We start from the raw sequence: 23,979 nt of genomic DNA, 5'->3' as shown, positions 1-23,979 counted from the left end.
GGAACCATGATCAGTCAGGAAGAGCATGGAATTGGTGAAAGCACTGACATTCTCCGGAATACTACTCACTTAAAATTCATAAACTCAGACTCCTGCCTCCTTCAGGGCAAGCAGTTTCTCCCCCTTTCTCAAGAAGTAATTATCACCTCCCCATACTCATATTGCCATGGAGGCCATGAACTCCTGATATCCATACAAACAACACCTATGACATGCAAACTGAAGTTATCTGACAGTAAAAGCCTGCACAACCTCTTCACCAGACCATCAGACATGAGATCCAAGAGCTTTGGGCATTCTCTGCTGGACAGCAGTGGGATTAGCAGCAGTTCTAGCTTTGTTCTTCCACCCTAATATTCATGCGCATATAAGCATTCACCCCTATTCACCAGTGGAGAAGTACCTCTGATTATTGTGAGGGAATCCTAATAACTCATCACTACAGTTCCTTCCCTTGGAGTTTGGAGTATCAGGAACCTGGACGTTTTGTTTTATGTTTTATTTTTTAAAATACTTAAATATATCTTTGTTTTAGCAGTCAGTGACTCTAAAAAATATCTGGGCCATTTAATTTTCCTTCTGAATCTGCTTGCAGATTGCTTCTTTTTCTCCTTTTCTAAATTTATCTGTTTTAAGAATAAACTAAGCAGTTTATAAAATTGAAAGTATACAGTGAACAGAAAGTTAGTATGAGAAAATATTAAAAAAGCCATTGTAAGGCAGTTATGTCCATCCTATCCTTACTTTTTGTACTCTGGCATTGTTGGTAATGAAAAGCACCTCAGGACAATTTACAGAGTATTAGAAGCACAGTTTATTATTAAGGATACATGATTCTGCCCCTTCAGAAATTAACATATGTTAATACACAGTCTATATATGTTAATACACATATGTTAATACACAGCTATATGTTAATACATAGTCACTAAAATGTTTTATATCATACATAGGAAATTCAGCACAAGATCCATAATTTTTGGGAACCTGACTTTAATCAGAACAGGAAGATTTGTTAACTTTCTGTGGAATGACACCAGTTTTCTGACACATTTGATACAAACTATATAGCTTATATTAAACTTCATTTTGTATTTCAGCTTGAAATTCAAAGGCATCCCTTCTTTGAATCTGTCAGTTGGAATGACCTTTTACAAAAAAAGATTCCACCACCATTTAATCCTAATGTGGTAGGTCCATTCCTACTCTTTATTCATTAAGTCATCATAGCTAAGACGAATGAAAAAAATCATGATAAGAAGTGATGAATAAAAACGGAACATAGTATTGCATAATCTCTAGAAACAAACAGGTCTCTATGTAGTATATTGTGCTTATTACACTATATAATAACCGTTTATAGATAGAATCAGAATGAATGAATTCCTGTTTCCTTTCTCCACTGCCTTCAGAGCAGATTTCTGGAGAATTGTGGGAGTTTAAAAGGGAGGGACTAACTAGAATCCCATTGCACAAGTGGAGGATTCATTGCTTAACCAGATAGACTATAATATTGTACATTATTCTGTTGAAAAATTTTTTAAATCATTTTAAATTGATAATATATGAACATATAAGCCTTTTCCTTGTAATATTTTACATATGCTTTATTTTCTAGTTTGGTCCAGATGACATCAGGAACTTTGATGCAACATTTACAGAAGAGATGGTACCCTGCTCAATTTGCATTTCTTCTGATTATAATATTGTAAATGCTAGTGTACTAGAAGCAGATGATGCATTCATTGGATTTTCTTATGCACCACCTTCTGAAGACTTATTTCATTAAGCTGAAGATTGGAACATTGGAAGCTGTTTCTAAAGGACTAATGAAATTATATGATTATAAACAGTTTCTGAAATATCTGCTACAAGTGCCTCATTTAATCTGTTGAAGAACAAACTTTTTCTGCTGTATTATGAGGATAATGGGCATTTTGCATTACATTTTTAGACTGTTAAACATGCTGCACAAAAATATTTTTAAAAATGCATTTAAATAAAAGTTCCTAACCTTGAAACTTTTAAAACTAAGATAATAACTGTTTTTCATTCAGTTTACATTAACCTATCTATTTGGCTCTCTTTATGATCAGCACACCTATTTAATGGGCTTTGTAATTATATTGAACTTCTATGCTTGAAATACTACTATGCAATTATTTTGTAAACTCCTGTTTAAAAAATAAGCTTAACTACCATTTCTTTACTTAACTGGCAATAATCATACTACTATACTAACTAGAAGAAATAATATATACAGTATCACTCAATTTAATGTAAATGTGTGCCATTGTAAATCATGATGGGCATATAAATGAAGTCATTTGTCACTTAAGTGTTTGATTCATTCCAGTTACCAAACACAGGAATGTATTTTCTAACTGAAATAATGTTGGAGCAAATTAGCATTTAATATTTGTTGATGACAACACATCTCACAATAACCATTTCTCCTTCTTATAGAAGAAGCTAGGTATCTTTCTCCCCAAGAAATAAAAATTTAAATATCACTGTACTGCCATTTGTAGAAGTGAAACTCCTTCCTTCTATGTTGAAAGCTAATATATTACAATTTGATTATATTAAAAAATCTTATTTTCTTGTTATATTTTTCTTGTTATATTTTAATTTCAGTTTCTTTTTATATGTCAAACACTTGTACAATTTGCTCCCAAATAATGTACTAAAGTATAACTTGTTCATTTTTGGACATGCATACACACGTATCCCAGTATAATCAGTGGTTTGAGGATGAGGGAATGAGTTTCAAAACAGTGACTTTGCAAAATTTGAATAGAAAATATTTTTTCCTTGGCTTTAACAGACTGATTGAATAGAAATCAAATCTTTACTTTATAAAATATTTTCACTTTAAAATATAAACAAGTTTTTCTTTAGTTGTCCCATTCAAAGTAAAAGGATTAAGGTATTTGAGACAATCAACATAAATTATAATATTGTTACTGTTTATTTTTTCTACTAATTAATGGAATTCATATTGACTAAGAAAATGAAAGTAAGCATATCTTAAAAATTATATGTGTGTGTGTGTGTGTGTGTGTGTAGGTCTTTGGTTGTTCGGGTTTTCTCCCGCGTAAAATTGGAAGTGTCTTGGCGATGTTTCGACGAAGTCCCATTCGTCATCTTCAGGCTGGTGTTTTCAGCTTCATGCTTTGAGCAGCAAGTGCTCAAAGCACGAAGCTGAAAACACCAGCCTGAAGATGACGAATGGGACTTCTTCAAAACGTCGCCAAGACACTTCCAATTTTACGCGGGAGAAAACCCGAACAACCAAAGACCTACATACAAATACCCGCGAAAACCTCAGAAAACGTATATATGTGTATATATATATATATATACAAATATTATATATTATATATATGACTGTAGCAAACCAAATAATGTATGGTGTATACAAACACAATCAAAATATCCAGCCCAAAGCCCACTTTTATCTTCACTAGAGTATTCTTCATTGGAATCCTAGCTCTTAAGGAATTCAGTCAGCTCATTTTAATCAGTTATGTGCCTCATATGAGATCCAGTTTTCTCACACAAACCACCTATCCAATGAAGTAGCTAGTTCATAAGATCTTGGAGAATATAGATTATGTGGATCAGTCTCAAATGTATTAGTAGCCTGGTTTGGGTAGCAAAATTGTCATCCAACAGATTATCTGTATCACGTGAGTATAACTTTTTTGATCCTTCTGGATCACTTAGCAAGTATATGAAGCCATTTAGTAAAGCTGTGACTTGGGTGCCATCAGTATGCTCACACCATCAATCATAGTATTCTGCTGAAATGACTGTCTATAGAGTTGGAGTAAGATGCATTATTCTTCATGGTTCTATTCCATACTCCAGAGTTGACATGAGTATGTGACTTCAGCAAACTTCTACTAAGCTATGGTATCCAAATTTTGTCAATCTTGTTTAATTTCTACATTAATCCATTGAATGAATTAATCCAGGGCTTTGGGACTAGATATTGCCTATATGCTAATGATGCCTAGCTTTTTTCCCCCCTGGAATCGTGTGCTCGACCACTACTTGCATGGCCTGGTACCAGGCCCTGGCCCAGGTATTAAGGACTCCTGTTTTATGCCATTTTCTGAATTTAGTCCAGTATCTCTCAAATATGGTACTCTAAATTAGGCCTAATGCTCCTTTTAGAATCTAACCAACATAGAATAAGGTCAAATCATGATTGATTTGAACTGATATAGCCTAAAACTGAATTTGCCTTTCTTGTCAACCCCTGATATTTCCTACTTAGTTTGTAATTCATTACTTTTCTAAAATCTTGTATTAAAAATGGGGGAGAGTATATTGAACACATGGTAATGCTTCAGAAACAATAGTTGTGAATAGATAAAAGGCCAGTTAAGTTAACAAACCCATAATAGTTAAACATGTTTACTATGAATTGGCTATGTACATAAGGAATATTTGCTTTTTCTCTGTAGGTTTGCTTATAATGTGGCATTAATGCAACAGTAGCTAATGTCAATGAATATCTCATGAATAATTTCAGTGTTTCTCAACCTGAGCCACTTTAAGCTGTGTGGACTTCAATTCCCAGAATTCCACAGCCAGCATGTTGAAGTCCACACATCTAAAGTTGAGAAACCCTGAATTAACTGATCTGAGGTAAATCTTATGCCTGAATTTGTCAAAGCTGAAAATCTTGTCAAGCACAAGATTGCTGTACAGCATTGTGAGACTGGTAATGGGATTAGAAGCACAGTGAGTTGGAAATCTGGTGTTGGGCTTTGGTCTTTCTGAGGGAGAGAGGAAAGAGAGGAAGATCTGTTGCTGCCAAATGAAAGATGAATGAAGCAGCCTTGCCAGTGGTAGAAATACATGAAGGAGAGAAGGGAAGTAGAAAGAAGGCCCAAGGAGAAACGGGCATAAACCTTTAAGAGAAGATACAGAAAGTTTATTAATTAGAGTTACAGTTTGAACAACAGTATCCCATAATCCATGGCCAAACAGAGATGACGGGAATGAGGGAATATGTCAACATGATTCATTGGAATGATCATCAGCTTTATCACATGCTCAGGATTTTTTTTTAATGAGTAGAATTAAACACATCGCAAGAAGCAGTATTGTTTTCCTTACCTTACCCAATAGTTTGGAGGTGATTTTGAATTTTTTTTTAAATTAAGAGAATGGGTTTAGCTTAACTTTCACTTTACCTCATTTTAAACTACCACTTTTGAGATCCATTTAGTTTTTCAAAATACAAGCTGTTAATTGGCTATAGCAGTTGATGAATCTCTTATAATCCCATTTCACACATGGCATGGGTTTGTGGGAAAGCATCTATAAATAAACTGTTGATCTGAGGCTGCCACAGGTAGTCCTCGAGTTATAGTAATTCCTTTAGCAACTGTTTGAAGTTACAATGGCACTTAAAAAAATGACTTACAACCACTCCTCACACTTACGACCATTGCAGCATCCCCACTGTTATTGTGAATTTGGTGTGACTGACTTAAAAGCCACTTTACTTAGGAAAGGAAGTTCTGGTCTCAATTATGGTCGTAAGATGAGGACTATCTGTATTCAGGTACATTCTCACTTAACAAATATCATTAGTACTGTAAAGTTATGTAGTATTTTTTTTCCACATTTTCTGTTTCAGATGATGCATATTACAAACCTTTTCATCTTTAGCATTCACACTATCAGCTGAAAGCCTTTCCATTCAAAAAGATTACTAGCCCAGACAATTTCACACTTTATATCTATTCATACACATAATATAATTCAAACTGATTATTGTTATATTTTCAAAATTTATTCAGTCTTCAGTTTTGAAATGAATCAGTTAAATCACACTGACCTTCACAATTGAAACTAAGAGTAAATACTACCAAGTTTAATTCACTACATAAGTAACATATTTAATTTTGAATGATTGCAGTACATACGTAGATGTTTTCAGCGATTATATTACTGAAATATAATACTGTTTCTTGCACAATCCCATCTTCTGAGAGGAGCAACTTAAAATATAACTTGGCTAAAAGGCCTTATTTGTACAATGGTAATTTCTAGATAATAATATTTTTTTCTGTCTTCCAATAAAAAAAGTTTCCCTCTGATGACAGCAACACTTAATAGTTTGTGGTGGCCATCCAAAAGGTTCTGGCCTGGTTTTGAATTTAATAGAATTAAACATTAGATAGATAACTTTTATTGTCATTTTTTACTGTGAGCACAATGGTACACATTCAAAATGAAATTTAGTTGCTTGTTCTCAACGTGTACACATATATAACACATATTTAAACATAGTATACACAACATGTATAGACCTACACCCTTACATATAAGTAACATAAATATTAATTACTGCCTATCTTGAATATATAATGGAAATATTGAATTTGAGTTCAGGAGCAAGTTGTTGGGGAGCATGACAAGAAATTACTTCCATAGAAACTAGAATGCTGTTACAGGTTGTAAAAATAATAGCTAGTTCCTGATGTTACAATAATGCCAGTACTATAGGTAGTCATCATTTTATGATCATAATTGGGACCGAACCATCTATTGCTATCAAGGCCATTAAGTCAGTCACAATTTTATGATCTTTTACGCTGTGGTTAAGTGAATTACATTATTTATTTTAGTTTTATTAGAAACTTCATACGGAGTAAAGGTGGTTTCATTTCCATTATTATATAACTGTATTGAAAATATATGTGATATTTAGCTGTTCAGTACTCGAATTTTCTTTAGAGCTTAAGCAAGAGCTTATAGCAAGATGTGGTGTTTTATTATTCTAATACAGTTTGCTAATTTCCTTTTTATTGCACATTTAATTTTTGATTCTTCACAGCAACATACACTTGTAATCTAAGAATTGGGTAGAGAAACAAGATTAGAGCAAATGAAGTTGGATCTTCTGAAAATGAAAGAAGCTGCTTTAATTTATCTTGACAGGAGTGGTGGTCTTCAGAAATTTGTTAATGACTGCAAATCATATTGTAATGGTATTTGCCTAAGATTATTATTAAGCAATCAGAATTACTTAGCTTAAAACAGTAAATAGGCAATTTTAACATTTATTTATATCTGGCCTTACAGAATCTAGCCAAGGTTGCGCTGTTTTCCGGTTTCTTATATTGATAAACCCATCTGATATTACTGAGTTGGATGCTACCCTTGGAAATTATATTTTGCATCAACCTGTGAAGGGTACTCAGATTTTTCAGTCAGTAAGGAATCTTACATTTTGATCAGATATTCTATAAGTATTCTGAACCATAATTTTCTCATAAATTGAACTGAGTTTTGAATTACAGGTATGTTTTACTGCAGTTAAAACATTGTCATTAATTCAACAATTAGAGACTGAAGCTCAGGTGAGTTTTCACTATTATTTCAGTCCTATTTTTTCTAAAATAGTGACAATTTGTATTTTAATTACATTATGCTAGCATATGACAAAAAAAGATTTGTTGCTATTTCAATTATATAGCTTTCTACCCTCTGTGTCCATACTGTGCCCATACTTGGCCAATAAAGAATTCTATTCTATTCTATTCTATCTTTGGTTTAATATTTTTTCTGAAATATAATTCTTAAGGCAAAATGCATTTATTGTAAACTTATTTATGGTAATATTAGATAAATAGAAAAAAACAGACCATTCATCCACGTGCCTACAAATTCTCATTCACACAGACAGTTCTTGTTGTGTAGTAACTTTTAACAATAGCAAAACTAGCTTTCTATGCATCATCATCAATCACAGATTTGTTCCCAGTCTAAGATCAACACTGAAACACTGTATATAACTGGCTATTTTGCCTAAGGCATATTTGTTTATATCTCAGAAATAAAATTATCAAAAAAAGATGTGGAGCTAAACTGATCTGTAGAAGGCTTTAATGTTTCTACAAATAATCTACATTTTAAAGAATATTTATATAATGTAAGTCAACTGAAATAGTTAACTAGATAGGATACTGCGGTAGATGATACAGGATTCATCTTATTTTACTGAAAAAATTGTCCTTGCATTAAAAATATTGACATATAAAAATATACAAGGTAGTTTGACTTTTAGGCTTGTGGGTGAACTTTATATTCAGTTAAAATTTGGAAATAGAGTGGTTTGATCAGTTAATATTTTAAAACATACCCTTTTCCTATTTGCAAATGCCCTGTTAAAAGTCTCTGTGTTATGTGGGTATGTGGGTGTAATCTTTCTGTGCCTGTGCCTGATCAATTTTGGGGGAAACAGATATTATACTGTATAGCCTCATCTGTTCAGATATTCATGCCACTCTTCTATACTTCTTGGGAATGTGTAATTGGCCATGGCTGGGAGTAGTGCAGTTATTTCCCCACCACCACCATTTTGATGTCAATTTGGCCACATCCATGTTTTAATCAATTAGCCTTGGCAAGCCACACAACCTAAATGTGTCTTTTCATTCAAGAAGCATTACTTACCCCTGCTTTCTTCCTGGAACTTATTTATATTATAATATCATTATAAATGTTTAATAATGACAGTATTTAAATGTCTGTCCTATTTGTAATCAGCTCAATCATTTTTTTATTCTCTTCTAGATGAACATAATTCTGAAACTAACACATGTACCTTCCTTGCCCTGTTACATTCTCAGTCTTTGCAAATTTCCATTTGATTATACTACTCAGAGGTTTTATGTGGCAGAGGGAATAGTGGTTGCAATGAGTATCATAACAAAGTACACACAGGGAGCAAGATTTGTTTGTTCTGAAGAAACATGTCAGTTTTCTGAAGGTATACTAGTAAGCTTGAACTCAAATTCTTTCATTTTTATGCCCAACTTTAAAGTCTATAACTTTGTTTTAGATACTATATTTCATTTCCCATGTGGATTCATATGTTAGTCAAGATTATTTTCCTATAGCAAATAATAGAAAGCAGGAGGAAGCAGAAAGAATTATTTTCTTCAATATTCATCCTAATACAAAACTCCTTTTTTAAAATACAGTAGATTCTAAATCAGTTGAACTACAAATTTTAACAAGTTCAGCATGATTTCTTATATCAAACAATCAGAACCAAGATGTTTTTAAAAGCTAGATGTGTTTTGGGAGAAATATTTACACGTGACATCAAAACTTGCCTGTATTTCTACTGCATCCACCCACAATGTAGAATAACTGTGTAGTTACAACTCTCCTCTGAAACAAACTTATTTTTGAAAGTTGAAAAAGTGCTTCCTAATTTCAATTGGATTAAAGAGCTGGAGCAGTGCCTTTGTCAATTTATGTTGTCCTAATTTCTCATGTGGATCAAGCTCCTTTTGGCTTACTATAACCAAAGGTATATACACATTTATAAGTAATTTCTGAATGACTGGGAAGGGATTGACAAGGAATGGGATAGAAATCCCAATATAGTTTTGGCAACGAAAGTAATTGAGTATCTCAATTATTTGCATTTCTTGCACGTGCATTTATCCATATATGTCTCTTTGGACAAAACAGGCACCCTAATGGCATTCAGGAGTTGTTGAACTACCCTTCCCAGGATACTGCATCTTTGGCCAAGCAATGTCTAGAATGTCACAGATTGATTCCTCTGTCAATTGTCTTGAGCATATCATTTAGTATATGACTCACAATATATAATTCATTATACTGGGTTAGGTGTATTCAGAATCATCAGCAGTGAATTCCACATATAAAGTTCAAAAATGATAAAGTGCTTGCTGTTTCTACTAATCTAACTTTGGTGGAGCATAAAACACACATTGTAGCCAACTGAGGCAACTACTGTATATAAAGATACTGTAATAGAGAAACATCTGGCTGGGGCTATAAGGGATATAAAAGGGATGTTAAGTTTTCAGCGTGGTATGGAAATATCCTGTTAAAGTGCATAGATTTTGAGCAGTTTTCTGATAAAAAACAATGAAAACTATTAGCTTCTTCTGAATTTTTAGAAAACCCTTTTGTATGATTCTAGGGTTTCAGTATATAAGAGTACATACTGCTGGAGCTACAGAATCTGCAACACTAAGAAATGATTTTGCATGCAGCTTATGTATGTCACCACTGAAAGAAGACAAGAAATATCGAGTACTTGGTGGTAAAAACTAAATTGCTCTGCTATTAATTCAACATGGTACAATTTAAAGGGATCCATGCTATATAAGGGGAATAGCTACTGGACAACCATAGAGAAAAAGGAGAGCACACAGATGTGAACTAGGTTTAGAAAAGTACATGAATGGCATGTGTGTACATCAGTAAAATAGATACAAGTGGAATTTTTTAAAAATGAATCCTTGATTAAACTTTGTTTAGGCCCAATTCAGCAAATAGATTTATCTGAAACAAAAGTTTGTATTGTATGTTATGTTTTTTTCCCTTTTTAAGATAAACAAGTGGTTGAAATGATTGACTCTAAAGCAGTTAGTGTATTACAGGGATTTTCCGGAAATAAAACACATTTCAGATTTCAATCATTTACAGTGCTTCTAAGAGGTAAGACATATGTTTCTTTTTTGGCTTTAAGCATTTGCATTGTTTTTAACGCAAAGCCTTCCAGTAGAAGATACATATATACATAACAAAAACATTATATTTCCAAATATTTTACAAGCATATCCATTTATAATGCATCCAATCCAAACACTCAAAGATAATCCTCTTTTTTCTATCCATCTGTGCTATACCTATGCTCCTAAATGTTTCCCACTTCCCACCCAGCCACCAACTCCTTCCTTGGATGAAATGATACATCCCTATGAAATTCTGCTGTTATGATGGAAAGACTATGGCAATTCAGCATCATTCCCTTTCAGAAAATACATTTAGACTATCCTTACTGTTTTTCAGAATTCTTCACATTTGCATGATAGGGTGCAATTTACAGGTCAGAAATCTGAATTTAAACCCTGCAACTTCTTTTAAACATTTGGCTTCAACATTTTCAACAATGTTATTTGTTAAATTCCTGGGAAAAATACTTCTTGTATCAATTATAATTATATACTTTAAAATTATTATATGAATGAAAGGTGAGGCATAATTACAAGTTTTACTTTTGAAAATGTTCAACAAGGATTTGATTAGGAGGAAAAACATTCTATTTTCTTAGTGTATTTGTCTTGGAAATAAAATATAAACGTTATGACGTGATTATTTTAGATTCAATTTTTGTATAAGACATTAATGAAGAAGAAGTAATAAAAATAAAATACAAGACTTCAATTAAATAAAGACAGCTACTTTAACTACAGCAGCAGTATCTTGTCTTCCTGGGATTTGACTTTTCTTTTTCAATTTCTTATGACAAAATTGCTCTGTGGTAATTAACATTTTAATATTCTTTCTTAAGTTAGCTGTTTTTCCTTGCCATTTCTTGTTTTCACAGTCCAATTGCATATTTTTTCTTAACAGAATTTAATTCCCTATTTATATATTTAATTACACAATTTTCCCTTAGCTAAATAAAACAAACAAAATCTGTTATTCCTGATCAGTGATTGTGTTATTTAAAAAGCAGCTTGTTCAAAAATATTTTTAAAAGAATAATATGGAAAAAGTTGATTCATATTTGAATGCACACTAAACTGTCCACGACATCATTGTAAAAGTATATGTGGCACAAAGCTGAAAATTTTAACCTATGGAAACAAATTTAATTTTCTTGGCACAATTTGTGTTTAAATCACATCTGTTTAGACCTGTTTTAAGAATGTCTTCTATTAATTTCAAGAAGGCTAAAAGATTTACCAAAAACCTTCTTCTCCTCTCCATCCTAGCTTGCACAAGCCCCCAAGTTTAGAAAGTGGTAAATATTGAGCCATGAATCTCAATTATCCTGACTTAGTGTATTTCCTCATGGCTGTTATTGTGTATTACTTCTGCTGTTGACTTGGAAGAAAAGTTAACATAAATTGTACTGTCCCTCAATGGAATTTTATTCTGCTTTAGCAGTGATACCAAAATATGGTGTTCTGCTTGTAGGGTTCATGCAGAAAAATCTCAGGACAGCAACTGATGTACTCTTGGGCTTTCTTTCCCATCCCGGTCACCAATTACTTTTTGTAACATGTAACAGAGCAGGGCTGGGAAACTAACAACATATAGGCATTCTTTTGTGGTACAAGAGTAGCTGGACAATTAGCTTCTGCCTAATATACCTGTAACCCAGATTTTTCTGAGGGTGGGGGAATAGGACTATCTGCTGGGAGACCAACAATGTTGTGTTTAAATCACACACAAACTGAATCTGTCAGTTGGAAAGGTGCAAGAGTTGCCTTAGGATTACAGAACAATGGAAGAAATCAGCTATGGGAGATCAGTTGTCCTAGGGTAGGGGAAGGCAACCTTGGCTATACTGGCTATGCTGGCTCAGGAATTCTGGGAGTTGAAGTCCACGAGTCATAAAAGAGCCAATGTTTGTTCTAGGGCAAACATTAAAGTCCAGTTGATAGGACTATTATGCATTATAGGAATTCTGCAGCACAAGCCAACCTGAATGTAGAGGTCTAGGCTCAGTGAGGGGTCCGGAGACTGACAGTCCTATTTTTAAAAACTTAGATGTTACCAATATTACAATAATTCTTAATATTCCAAAAGACCAATATTCCTATTCAAAACAAAAAGAAACATGAAAGTCACGTCTAGTATCTCATTATTCAAGACAAAATGGCTATATAGGTGAGTACCTAATGACCAATGGGAAGGATGAGTGTTCAAAAAATGGTCAAAACATACTTGCCAGCCTCATCATTAACACACTGTAGATTTGTAATATAATAATAAATAAAGTTGGAAGGGACCTTGGAAGTCATCTAGTCCAAACCCCTGCTCAGGCAGGAAACCCTACACCATTTCAGACAAATGGCTGTCCAGTTTCTTCTTAAAAACTTCCAGTGTTGCAGCATTCACAGCTTCTGGAGGCAGGTTGTTCCACTGATTAATTGTTTAATTAATTAATTAACTGCCAGGAAATTTCTCCTTAGTTCTAGGTTGCTTCTCTCTTTGGTTAGTTTCCATCCATTGCTTCTTCTCTTGCCTTCAGGTGCTTTGGAGAATAGCTTGACTCCCTCTTCTTTGTCACAACCCCTGAAATATTGGAACACTTCTATCATATCACCCCTCGTCCTTCTCTTCATTAAACTAGACATACCCAATCCCAGCAAACATTCCTTATGTTTTAGCCTCCAGTCCCCTAATCATCTTTGTTGCTCTTCTCTGTACTCTAGAAGTCTCAACATCTTTTTTACATCGTGGTGATCAAAACTGGATGCAATATTCCAAATGTGGCCTTATCAAGGCATTGTAAAGTGGTATTCACACTTCACATGATCTTGATTCTATCCCTCTGTTAATGCAGCTTAGCACTGTGTTGGTTTTTTGGGCAGCTGCAGCACACTGCTGGCTCATATTTAAGTGATTGTCTACTAGGACTCCAAGATCCCTGTTACTACTATTGGGCAAGGTACCACTTATACTATACCTGTGCATCTGGGGTTTTTTGCTTAAATGTAGAACCTTACTTTTTTCACCATTGAATTTAATTTTATTAGATAGTGCCAAATGTTCATGTCTGTCAAGATCCTTCTGTATCTTAAGCATATCTTCTTTGTACTATATTTGTACTATCATTGTTGAAATATATCTATCAGTATTCAACTAAAAGAGACAATACTGTATAAGTGTATATTGCTTTTTTTGCACTTTTTTGTCTTAATTTTTGCTTTGATTGTTGTTTCTTTTTTCCTGTTGAATTTATATTTTAACTTTGGAAATAAAATATTTATTTTAAAAATGATTCTTAAGATATCTTCACATTGTTGGAGGGATATGAGTATGAATCCCTAGAATTATTCTGCCCAATAAAAAATCCTCACCTGCTTATTTGTATTTTTCCCAGATGAATTATCCAATAAAATGAAAATGGGAAATCAATATAAAGTTATAGGAATTCCAGTCTATATGCAAAGCTGTTTACAAGCCACACTTTGTCTTGAAGCTAACAACATATATCCTTCTAATTCTACAGGTAGGAAAAAAGGCCAGTGAAAGTAGACAATATAATAGGTGACTGAAATGCAATTGTCTTTCTTTTCATCCCAATCTTTTTCTACTTCAGCATTTCTCAAAATGTGATCTAGGGACTTCTGAGAGTCCCTGAGTCCCTTTTAGGGGGAACATAAGACAAATATATAAATATTTTAAATTGTCTTGTTTTAATTTCTAATACAGTAAATACTGATAGATATAACCCACCTTTTTGGGGTCTATAAACATTTTTAAGACAGGTACTAAAATCAAAAGGTTTGAAAATTACTGCTTTATTTAATATATTTGTTGTGAAAAAAATATATTTTCATTTTCAGGACATTCAATCTCTATAAGAGAGGTAGGGAGAGTAATCCCTGGTGAGCTCAGGAGCCAAAAGTTCCTGAGAAAGAATAACAAGGTAGAGAAAGCATGCAGAGCATGGCTTCTAGAATTCTTTTCACATCTTTAGTAATAATTCTCCTCTGGGTCAGCTAAAAGTTGACATTGATTTCATGGCACATTATCCATCCATCCTGGATCATGTAGGCAGCAGGAGGGAGGGGCTATGCAATGGGAACAGTTGGCAACATTATGAGACATTGCTCCACTGCCCTTCCAGTAGAGATGCACTGGGTTTTTTTTTCTGCAGACCAGAGTTTGATCTATTTTTAAACTCAGGTTTTTCTTTTATCAGATTCTTCCCTTCACAAAAGTTGATCGCATTGTGTTCAGGGCTCGTTTCAAAATTTATTTTCATTGGATTGGAAAGAATAAAAAATTATGACTAAATAACATTAAATTTCTTGTTTTGGACTGGAAGAGGTATGGTTAACATGAACTTTAGTTTCAGAACCAAGTATCCCTATTCCTAATATTATCTTAAAAAACAAATAGGCAATTATACCTAAAAATTTTTTTGCTTTTTTCTTTGAGATCCACTCGTTTTCTTACTAGAGTTCAAGAATTTATCTCCCTTTTGAACTAGGATTTTGGAACCTGATTTTCCTTTAGTACTATTTGTTTATATTATTTCCTGATGTATGTACAATGAATTGAATCCAGAGTTTTGTTCTGCTGGTATCAGCACTTTCACTTATATCTACCTTTACCAATCTCCAAATTTCATCCTTGTAGATGTTAAAGTATGTATCTTGTTTTTCTTTGTTTGCATCAGGGCTTTCTTGTATCAGTGAAAAATTTAAGTACCTGCTTTCTTTGACTTCAAATTCATGTTGGAAATTTACAGCACTTCTGGCTGAAAGCTTTGCTTCAAAAGTTCTTCCATCGGGCATTTATAATACTCTGAAATTGGCTATATTGTTGAGCTTAGTACAAACTATTGATGGAGATGACAAAACAGCAGACTACTTAGATCTTCTGGTAATAACAAATGATTCTCTTATACTGGAGAGGTAATTATTCTTTATCTTAATGGAGAGGTTGTTGTTATTAGCTTTCCCCAGTAGGAAAGCATGCACACACACTCATTCATACACACACACACACACACAGAGAGAGAGAGAGAGAGAGAGAGAGAGAGAGAGAGAGAGAGAGAGAGAGAGAGAGAGAGAGAGAGAGAGAGAGTTTAATTTAGCAACCTATTCTGTTTTTATTGTATCATCAATAACTGATGTTGCAATAATCTGAATTACACATATAACCCCTTTTTCTGCATATTTATTCAACTGAAATTCAATGCCATGGTGAAATATATCTTTAAATTTATTTACCTAAAATACTGCAAATTCATTAGTGAATTATCTATTTTCCTCAATCATCTAGAATTATGAATTATAGTATATGTCTTGTGCCCCGAGGCATTCGGCACTTTCCATCCGGTGAAGTTTTTCCAACTGTATCAAAAGATAAACATGGGACCGGAACTGCTATTATTCAGGCTGGTAGTGCTTTAATGGCTAAAAATGGAATATGCTTCATTGGGGAGCTGACTTCATATAAGAAAGAGAAACTTGAACAACTACAAACAGGTACGGCAGTTAGCAAGTATTTGTAAGACCAAGGATAAGTTTAAATATTTCTGCTAGATTGCCTTACAGCTTTGAAATCCCAGAGAAATTATTTTTACCACCAGAGATATTTCTATACCAGTCAATTTTAATGCTGTGCAATCAATAATTTTCTATTACAAAGCTGTATGTAAAATTTCCTTAGGAATATGATGCTGTATGTTCATTTCACTATATTCTGGTTGCAAGAATGGATATACAGTGGGTCAAAAAAGTATTTAGTCAGCCACCAATTGTGCAAGTTCTCCCACTTAAAAAGATGAGAGAGGCCTGTAGTTGTCATCATAGGAAGACCTCAACTATGAGAGACAAAATGAGAAAACAAATCCAGAGAATCACATTGTCTGATTTGGAAAGAATTTATTTGCAAATTATGGCAGAAAATAAGTATTTGGTCACCTACAAACAAGCAAGATTTCTGGCTCTCTCAGACCTGTAACTTCTGCTTTAAGAGGCTCCTCTGTCCTCCACTCATTACCTGTATTAATGGCACCTGTTTGAACTTGTTATCAGTATAAAAGACACCTGTCCACAACCTCAAACAGTCACACTCCAAACTCCACTATGGTGAAGACCAAAGAGCTGTCGAAGGACACCCGAAACAAAATTGTAGACCTGTGCCAGGCTGGGAAGACTGAACCTGCAATAGGCAAGCAGCTTGGTGTGAAGAAATCAACTATGGGAACAATAATTAGAAAATGAAAGACATACAAGACCATTGATAATCTCCCTCGATCTGGGTCTCCACACAAGATCTCACCCCGTGGGGTCAACATGATCACAAGAACGGTGAGCAAAAATCCCAGAATCACACGGGGGGACCTAGTGAATGACCTGCAGACAGCTGGGACCAACGCAACAAAGGCAACCATCAGTAACACTACGCCACCAGGGACTCAGATACTGCAGTGCCAGACGTGTCCCCCTGCTTAAGCCAGTACATGTCCGGGCCCATCTGAAGTTTGCTAGAGAGCATTTGGATGATCCAGAAGAGGATTGGTAGAATGTCAAAGCATGACAATGATCCCAAACACACCACCCGGGCAACGAAGGAGTGGCTTCATAAGAAGCATTTCAAGGTCCTGGAGTGGCCTAGCCAGTCTCCAGATCTCAACCCCATAGAAAACCTTTGGAGGGAGTTGAAAGTCCGTGTTGCCCAGCGACAGCTTCAAAAATCACTGCTCTAGAGGAGATCTGCATGGAGGAATGGGCCAACATACCAGCAACAGTGTGTGCCAACCTTGTGAAGACTTACAGAAAAGGTTTGACCTCTGTCATTGCCAACAAAGGATATATAACAAAGTATTGAGATGAACTTTTGATATTGACCACATACTTATTTTCCACCATAATTTGCAAATAAATTCTTTCCAAATCAAACAATGTGATTGTCTGGATTTGTTTTCTCATTTTGTCTCTCACAGTTGAGGTCTACCTATGATGACAATTACAGGCCTCTCATCTTTTTATGTGGGAGAACTTGCACAATTGGTGGCTGACTAAATACTTTTTTGCCCCACTGTATACATAAGTCTTCATAGACCTAGGAATGCCTTTCTGCAGCACTCTTAAAAATATAGTAATCTGCTTTATACCAATTTTTCAGTCTGGTACATGACATCTTCAGATACTTGGATGTCTGTATATCCTGGAAACAATACTGGTAATGCCCCATATAAAACATGCAGAATATTTCAAACACAAATCACTGAAATCTCACGATTTAGTGATTTTTGTGAGATCTCAAGACAACTGGAGATTGTGACTGGGTTTTCATGTTGGATCACCGTAGCACCTAAAATTGTTACTGCATGTCTGGCTGACAAGGTCTTCAGGGTATGAGGCAGAGTTCTTTCATATTATTTGTTTTTATTTTAAAACCAAGAATTGACCTTGACATTTATTGCATGAAGGATATGTCTGTATTGTGATTTTTTTATTGTGCTATATCCTAATTTAATAGTATTGCAAAATACTGTTAACAATAATGAAATACATTGGTGAAAGTCACAGAAAAATGGCAAGCTCCATGGCCTGATACATAAATATACAAATAAAACTACATATATAGTAGTTCAAAAGGAAGTCTAAACTAATCTTGTTTTCTCCAGATTCTGGCAGTTCCAGCAGACCAGGTTTAAGATGATTTTCACTTGTAGAGATTGGTATTTTCACTACCAAAATAATCCCTTAAATACTTGCTGAATTATCTGAAATAGAATGCAAAATACCAACTTTCTTCAACAGAAGCCCTCCATTCAATGTTGGTTCGTTTAATAAATAGAATGAATTCTTCTATTCATCAAGAGACAGTCTGGATCCAATCCATATAAACTTTTTGGGTTATACCTTTGAAAGATAGGAGCATTATAGAAAAAGCATTTCTATAATTGGAAAATATGCAATTCATATCCAAGTTCCTTTAAAAGCAATGATTTAATACATATGGTAAAGTAAATTATATAAACCACCATATTTTAAGTAGCATTTTTCTTCTTGCTGTTTTAATTAGTACTAGAGAGCAGGACAATTACTAAATTCATTCCAGGAAAGAAATATGGAGAAAGTACTGATCAGCAAGTTATTTTTCCAATTCAAACAAGTTTCTGGTCATTTATTGATGTGGATTCATCTTCAAAAAAGCATATACAACTGGATAATACTGTAATTGGTCAGTTGGTGAGTCTATATTTAGAACAGTAATTGCACAATATTGATTAGGAACAGTAATATCTTTCAGAAAAGATAGGCACTATAGAGAAAATACCAATTTAGCAGTAATTTTCTAAAACATGTTAATTTTCCCAGTCAATAAATATTTTCATCATTCTATAACACTTAGTATCATGCAAATACTATAAACAAATTAGGTAAAAATCATGGTATAACAGCATAAAAAGTATCCAAGAAATTACTGCCATAGCAAATATAAGTGCACCAAGTGTTATTCTGAATGCTCCCTTCCCAACCTTTTTTGAAAAACATTGAGCCTTGCATTTTTAGAATCTTTATTTTTAAAATGTTAAAATTCTATTCTAAATTACTTTTTAAAATTAGGACTTAAGCCTGATTTCAGCTACTCTTATAGATGCCTTTGGACTGTTGATATACTGCAATGAAGCATCATGTTGTCATTCTCCATTTCCTGTTACCAATTTCATTTTAAAAAAATCTCTTAATTCAGAAGAGATTTATTCTATCGCCCAACAATTTCAAACCCAAGATTATGAGGAAGTAAGTAGTTTTAGAAATTATAACTAAAGAGAAACAACTTTTTAATTAAAACATTTTATTAAAATATTAATACTTTAATTATTAAATATACATTAAATATATGGGTGCTTTTTCATTAAATATTATAATTTATACTGTCATTTCAGTTTCTTGCTTTTTCAAAGAATTTGCATGTAGAATTATGTCCAGAAGCAGAAAGATTAATTCATGGCTACTATCTAGCAAGTCGAAGAGTCAGAACACAACTCACAAATGGACCTAATCTCTCAGCAACTTCACTAAAAATCTTGTAAGTTGACACCTGCAAATTAAATATTGAATCACTGCAGTTGGTAGGTTAGTAACATAGTTGTTAAGTGAATTTTCCCACTGACTTTGCTTGTCAGAAAGTTGCAAAAGATGATCCCATAACTCTGGGACACAGCAACGGTCATAAGTATGAATTACCAAGCATCATGCATTACCAAGCATTACCATGATCATGGGGCTGCTACAAAGGTTGTGTCAAAAATGGTCATAAATCACTTTTTCCACTAAATGAACTGCTTTAAGTTGAGAATTACTTATAACTCAGTGCTAAGCTAAATCTTCTGCTTCCATATATACCTACGTACCTTTATGTGATATCGACTATGAGAATGATCTTTTCACAAGAGTAGCTTTCTTGATAAGACTGACTTGAGTCAACTGTACATATTTTTATTAATACTATACAAATCTGAGCTTTTATATACGTTTTGTAAAATAATATAGAGATAGTGAAAAAGAATTTTAAGCATAATCTAAATTTGAATTCTAATGTATTAGTAATTTTTCTATGCTACTTTAGTCATGCAGGTCTTAAGAGGCTTACAGTAAAACATACGATAGGATACCTTGCCGTAATTCAAAATTATCAAATGTATCACATAATAATAATTATTACCAATGCCTTCTTCAGAGATATTGGCATTTTCCCCTTCTGCAATGAGATATTCACATCCACCATGACCTAGCTTCCTCTCCTTCCCTGGCAGCACATATATAAGCCAATAGCGGGTATAGCTCCTTTCTGGAAGACTGTCCATTCTGAGGATCCACATATTCACTGTCTTCTCAGATAGCATTGTTAGCTGTTTTTCCCTAGTAGCTGTTTAGATTCTGCCCACTGGGTATGTAAGTCCAAGCAAATGAGTAATTTTTATTGCAAGATGTTCTGCTAGTGATCAGAGTAGACGCCTGGATTTTTCCTATCCATAATTTCCTAAAAAAATGAAGATTACCTTTAAAAAAGCCACTTTTTAGACATATTAATACTTTATCAGTTTATAAATATAGTTTTTGTTCAGCAATGGTAATATTCAGTACAATATTCCAATATATATGGAGGGAGGGAGAAAGATGAAATAGTAGCTATATTTATTTAGGTACATGTTGGAAGAGGATCATAAAAACAAGATTTTCAATGAGAAAATTAATCATCTGAAATGTTGTACAATGCATTTAAAAGTTATATTTTTGTTTGTAGGATTTCGCTGTCTAAAGCACATGCTAAGCTGAGACTAAGGACAAAAGTACTCGAACAAGATGTTTTAATTGCAGTGTTATTATTTGAATCATCTCTTACTTTAAAATATGGTAAAAAAATTAAGCCAAGTAATTGCTCATAAGTCCAAGTTAGATCACACAAGATCCTCAACAGGAGACTTCATTCATATAGTTGAACACACAAGGCCAAAGATCCCAAATAGCAGGCAATGCTAATGAGATTTCTGTTTTCTTTCCTCTTATGAATAGGCTGAAATAATGTTATTGAAAAGTAATAGGAGATATTTTACTATTTACCTTCAATTTTCAGAACTGATTCAAAATTGCTTGTTATGTGTGGGGTTTTTTTTTAGGGATGGGAGATTGCTAAACTTAATGAAACCTGTAATACTTCAGCATTTGAATAGCTATTGAGTTCCTATTCTTGAGGTAGAAAGTAAATAAATGTTCATATTATTAAGTATAGTTATATAAGTAATCACTTTCCAAATTAATGACATAGGAAATTGAGCAAATGTAAAAATTTGAATCATCAAGCATTAGGATAACTTTCATTCAGTGGTTAGAATAAATTTCCATTTCCAGGTACTATGTAATCCATATTACAACTTTTTAAATAATGTTTCTTTAAGGCATGATTTGGAACCTTTTTTCTAATGAAAAACATTCCCTAGGGCAGTGTTTCCCAAACTTGACAATTTTAAGGCATGTGGACTTCAACTCCCAGAATTCCACAGCCAGCGTTGCTGGCTGTGGAATTCTGGGAGTTGAAGTCCTCATGCCTTAAAATTGTCAAGTTTGGGAAACACTGCCCTAGGGGATAATCCCAACCCAAGAGGGGATGTCACTACTTCTCTCTCTGGTATCCTCTCTTCTAAGTAATAGGTTGCAGATCAGACAGCTTGGATCGTATTAGTTGTCTGAATTGTTCTATTACAATGGTTCTCAACTTGTGGGTCGGGACCCCATTTGAGGTCGAACGACCATTTCACGGGGGTTGCCAAACAACGCAGTCCGCCATTTTCTCCCCCTCTTCCTTAGCTGTGCTACTCCCTTTTATTCTATTGCCTTTGAAAGCCAATAGAATAGACTCTCTTGAATAGAGTCTAATTCTATTGGCTTTCAAAAGCCAATAGGAATTGTCCAGGCTGTCTCTGCCCTGCTGAGCCCGCCAAAAGTCCCATTCTGCAAACGGTGCTGCACCAGTTGAGTAGTCCTTGACTTACGACTGGTTGAGTACTCCTTGACTTACGACCAGTTGAGTAGTCCTCGACTTACGACCGGTTGGGGGTCGTGGCATTAAAAAGGTTGAGAACCACTGATCTATTACATAGATTGATATTAGGGTAGAGAATGTAGATAATTTTAAAGATTAATAGAAAGGCATATTTCTAAAAGGCTTATTGTGCAATTATATTTCATATATGAAAGAATATTTAACTATAGCAACTTTTCAAATAACAATTTTATAATTTGCTTTTGCAAATTTATGCTCAAAAACAAATTCCTAGACAAACTTGTGATTTTAAATTTTAAATTAATTTAAACATTAATTGATTTTCTTTACACAGGTGCGTCTGTATTTTGCGTGGCTCCTAATGCACTTTTTCCATTTGAACTCAATTCTGAGAACTCCCTGAATCAAAGGGATATTTACTTGATGGAATACCACCAACAATTGAAACAGTTCATTGCTACATATGGGCCTGTGACACATATTCTCAGCAGTGAGATTTAGCAATACACAATATTGAATCCAATTCTCAGGAAAATTAATTCATTCATCTAGCCTATCGGTGCGCTTCCAAGTTATATAATGGAATACGTTAATGCTATAATGACTCGTCATGTCCAAACTTTTTTTAAAGTCTTGTATTTCAGCTAAAGCTAACTAACATTTTATTCTTGTTGTACAATAGTAGTTTTTTCCTATACCATATTGGATTTTTCTTATTTTGGATGTTATAACAAGCATAGTAAAATAGGTACATTTGTTTTAGTTGTCTCATCAAATTTTCTGTTAATGAAATTGCATTCAAATTCCTCACACAGGATTTTACTCTCACCCCAAAAAATCAGTATCACATTCTATAATATAAAACAAGAAATGAAAATTTAATGGGATTCAAAAATATACAGGCTGAAATTCATTCTCCCACATGATATAAATAAACGACAGTTCATCAGCAAAGACTTAGATTTGATTCAGTGGTAAGGTTTACAATAACATTAAAAACAAAGATATACACATACACAAGTCAAGCATGGTTGCCAGATTGGATTTTACAAAAATGTAGGAAAATAGTCTTTATAGAACCATGTTATCTATCATGGCAAGTCTGCCTTCCTCACCCAATCTTCATGCAGAAACAAGAAAAATTCTGAAAGTTTTCAAACAAGCTAACTGAAAAAAAGTTATTCTTTCCAGGAAATCTTGAGAAAAAAATATAATGAAAAACATACCGTCAATGCCGGCGTATAAGACGACTTCTGCGAGTGCTGAAATCGGCGCCAAAGACGGGGTCGTCTTATACGCCGAGTCGTCTTATACGCCGGAAATACTGGTAGTTTCCGGCGTATAAGACGACGTTCTAGGAATGCGGCCCGGCTATAAAGACGGGGGTCGTCTTATACGCCGGGTCGCCTAATACGCCGGCATATATGGTACTTTACAACTACATCAACATCAAACTAAAAAATTTGTTCAAAATTAATTTCATACTGGAAAATGATCACTCCCCATTTGTCTTGTCATAACCTGCAGAGAAATAGGGAAATTAGTATATCACATTAAATAGCAGCAAATCGCATTCTTATATTAAGGTAATATATTAAATAAAAGTTGTTCATTAAAGTTGTTATTTTTGTTTCCAAATTAGATAAAACTATTTTCAAGTTTGCAAATGTTTGGAATTTTCAGGAAAGATAACTATCTCGAATAACACAAGTGTTTTTTTTTATTAAACTTAAATTAAACACATTTAAGTTCAATGTTGTAATAAAATATTTTAAATACAAAATTTCAATCATTTTGGCCACCATCATTTAGCATTCAAGATGCAATTACTCTAGTCATCTAAATAGTTCACTCATTTTAACTTTTAATCAGATTTGCATTTTTTTACAAAAAAAAAAAACCACC

The 23,979-nt window shown here is 33.9% G+C and overlaps 2 protein-coding genes across 3 annotated transcripts in view; both read left to right on the top strand.

Annotated features, from left to right (window-relative positions):
* Window positions 1-2,611, top strand: part of LOC120304549 (serine/threonine-protein kinase Sgk3) — a 35,735-nt gene extending 33,124 nt beyond the window's left edge. For both annotated transcript variants that reach the window (XM_039335278.1, XM_039335285.1), the window contains exons 17-18: window positions 1,101-1,190; window positions 1,619-2,611. In XM_039335278.1, coding sequence (XP_039191212.1) covers window positions 1,101-1,190; window positions 1,619-1,789 — 261 coding nt within the window. In that variant the 3' untranslated portion in view covers window positions 1,790-2,611. The remainder of the gene's footprint in view (window positions 1-1,100; window positions 1,191-1,618) is intronic.
* A 680-nt stretch (window positions 2,612-3,291) lies between these two features.
* Window positions 3,292-23,566, top strand: MCMDC2 (minichromosome maintenance domain containing 2). Its single transcript, XM_039335297.1, has 14 exons — window positions 3,292-7,016; window positions 7,111-7,241; window positions 7,329-7,388; window positions 8,605-8,800; window positions 9,995-10,117; window positions 10,408-10,515; window positions 13,919-14,047; window positions 15,224-15,461; window positions 15,832-16,037; window positions 18,589-18,755; window positions 19,134-19,310; window positions 19,457-19,599; window positions 20,818-20,927; window positions 22,409-23,566. Exons 1-14 carry the CDS (start codon window positions 6,914-6,916, stop codon window positions 22,573-22,575), a joined length of 2,058 nt encoding a protein of 685 aa, XP_039191231.1. The 5' UTR covers window positions 3,292-6,913; the 3' UTR covers window positions 22,576-23,566.
* The last annotated feature ends 413 nt before the right edge of the window (window positions 23,567-23,979 follow it).

This window comes from Crotalus tigris, unplaced genomic scaffold (genome assembly GCF_016545835.1).
Source record: "Crotalus tigris isolate CLP2741 ecotype Arizona unplaced genomic scaffold, ASM1654583v1 scf7180000017546.9332058, whole genome shotgun sequence".
Classification (NCBI taxonomy): Eukaryota; Metazoa; Chordata; class Lepidosauria; order Squamata; family Viperidae; genus Crotalus; species Crotalus tigris.
The sequence above is the reverse complement of the archived record's forward strand: the minus strand, read 5'-3'. Positions and strand labels throughout refer to the sequence as shown.

Coding starts and splice junctions, on each gene's coding strand:
- MCMDC2 (XM_039335297.1), top strand. CDS start 6,914: ATGAAGTTGGATCTTCTGAAAATGAAAGAAGCTGCTTTAATTTATCTT. Junction 19,311..19,456: donor AAACCCAAGATTATGAGGAA/GTAAGTAGTTTT, acceptor CTGTCATTTCAG/TTTCTTGCTTTTTCAAAGAA. Junction 19,600..20,817: donor GCAACTTCACTAAAAATCTT/GTAAGTTGACAC, acceptor TTTTGTTTGTAG/GATTTCGCTGTCTAAAGCAC.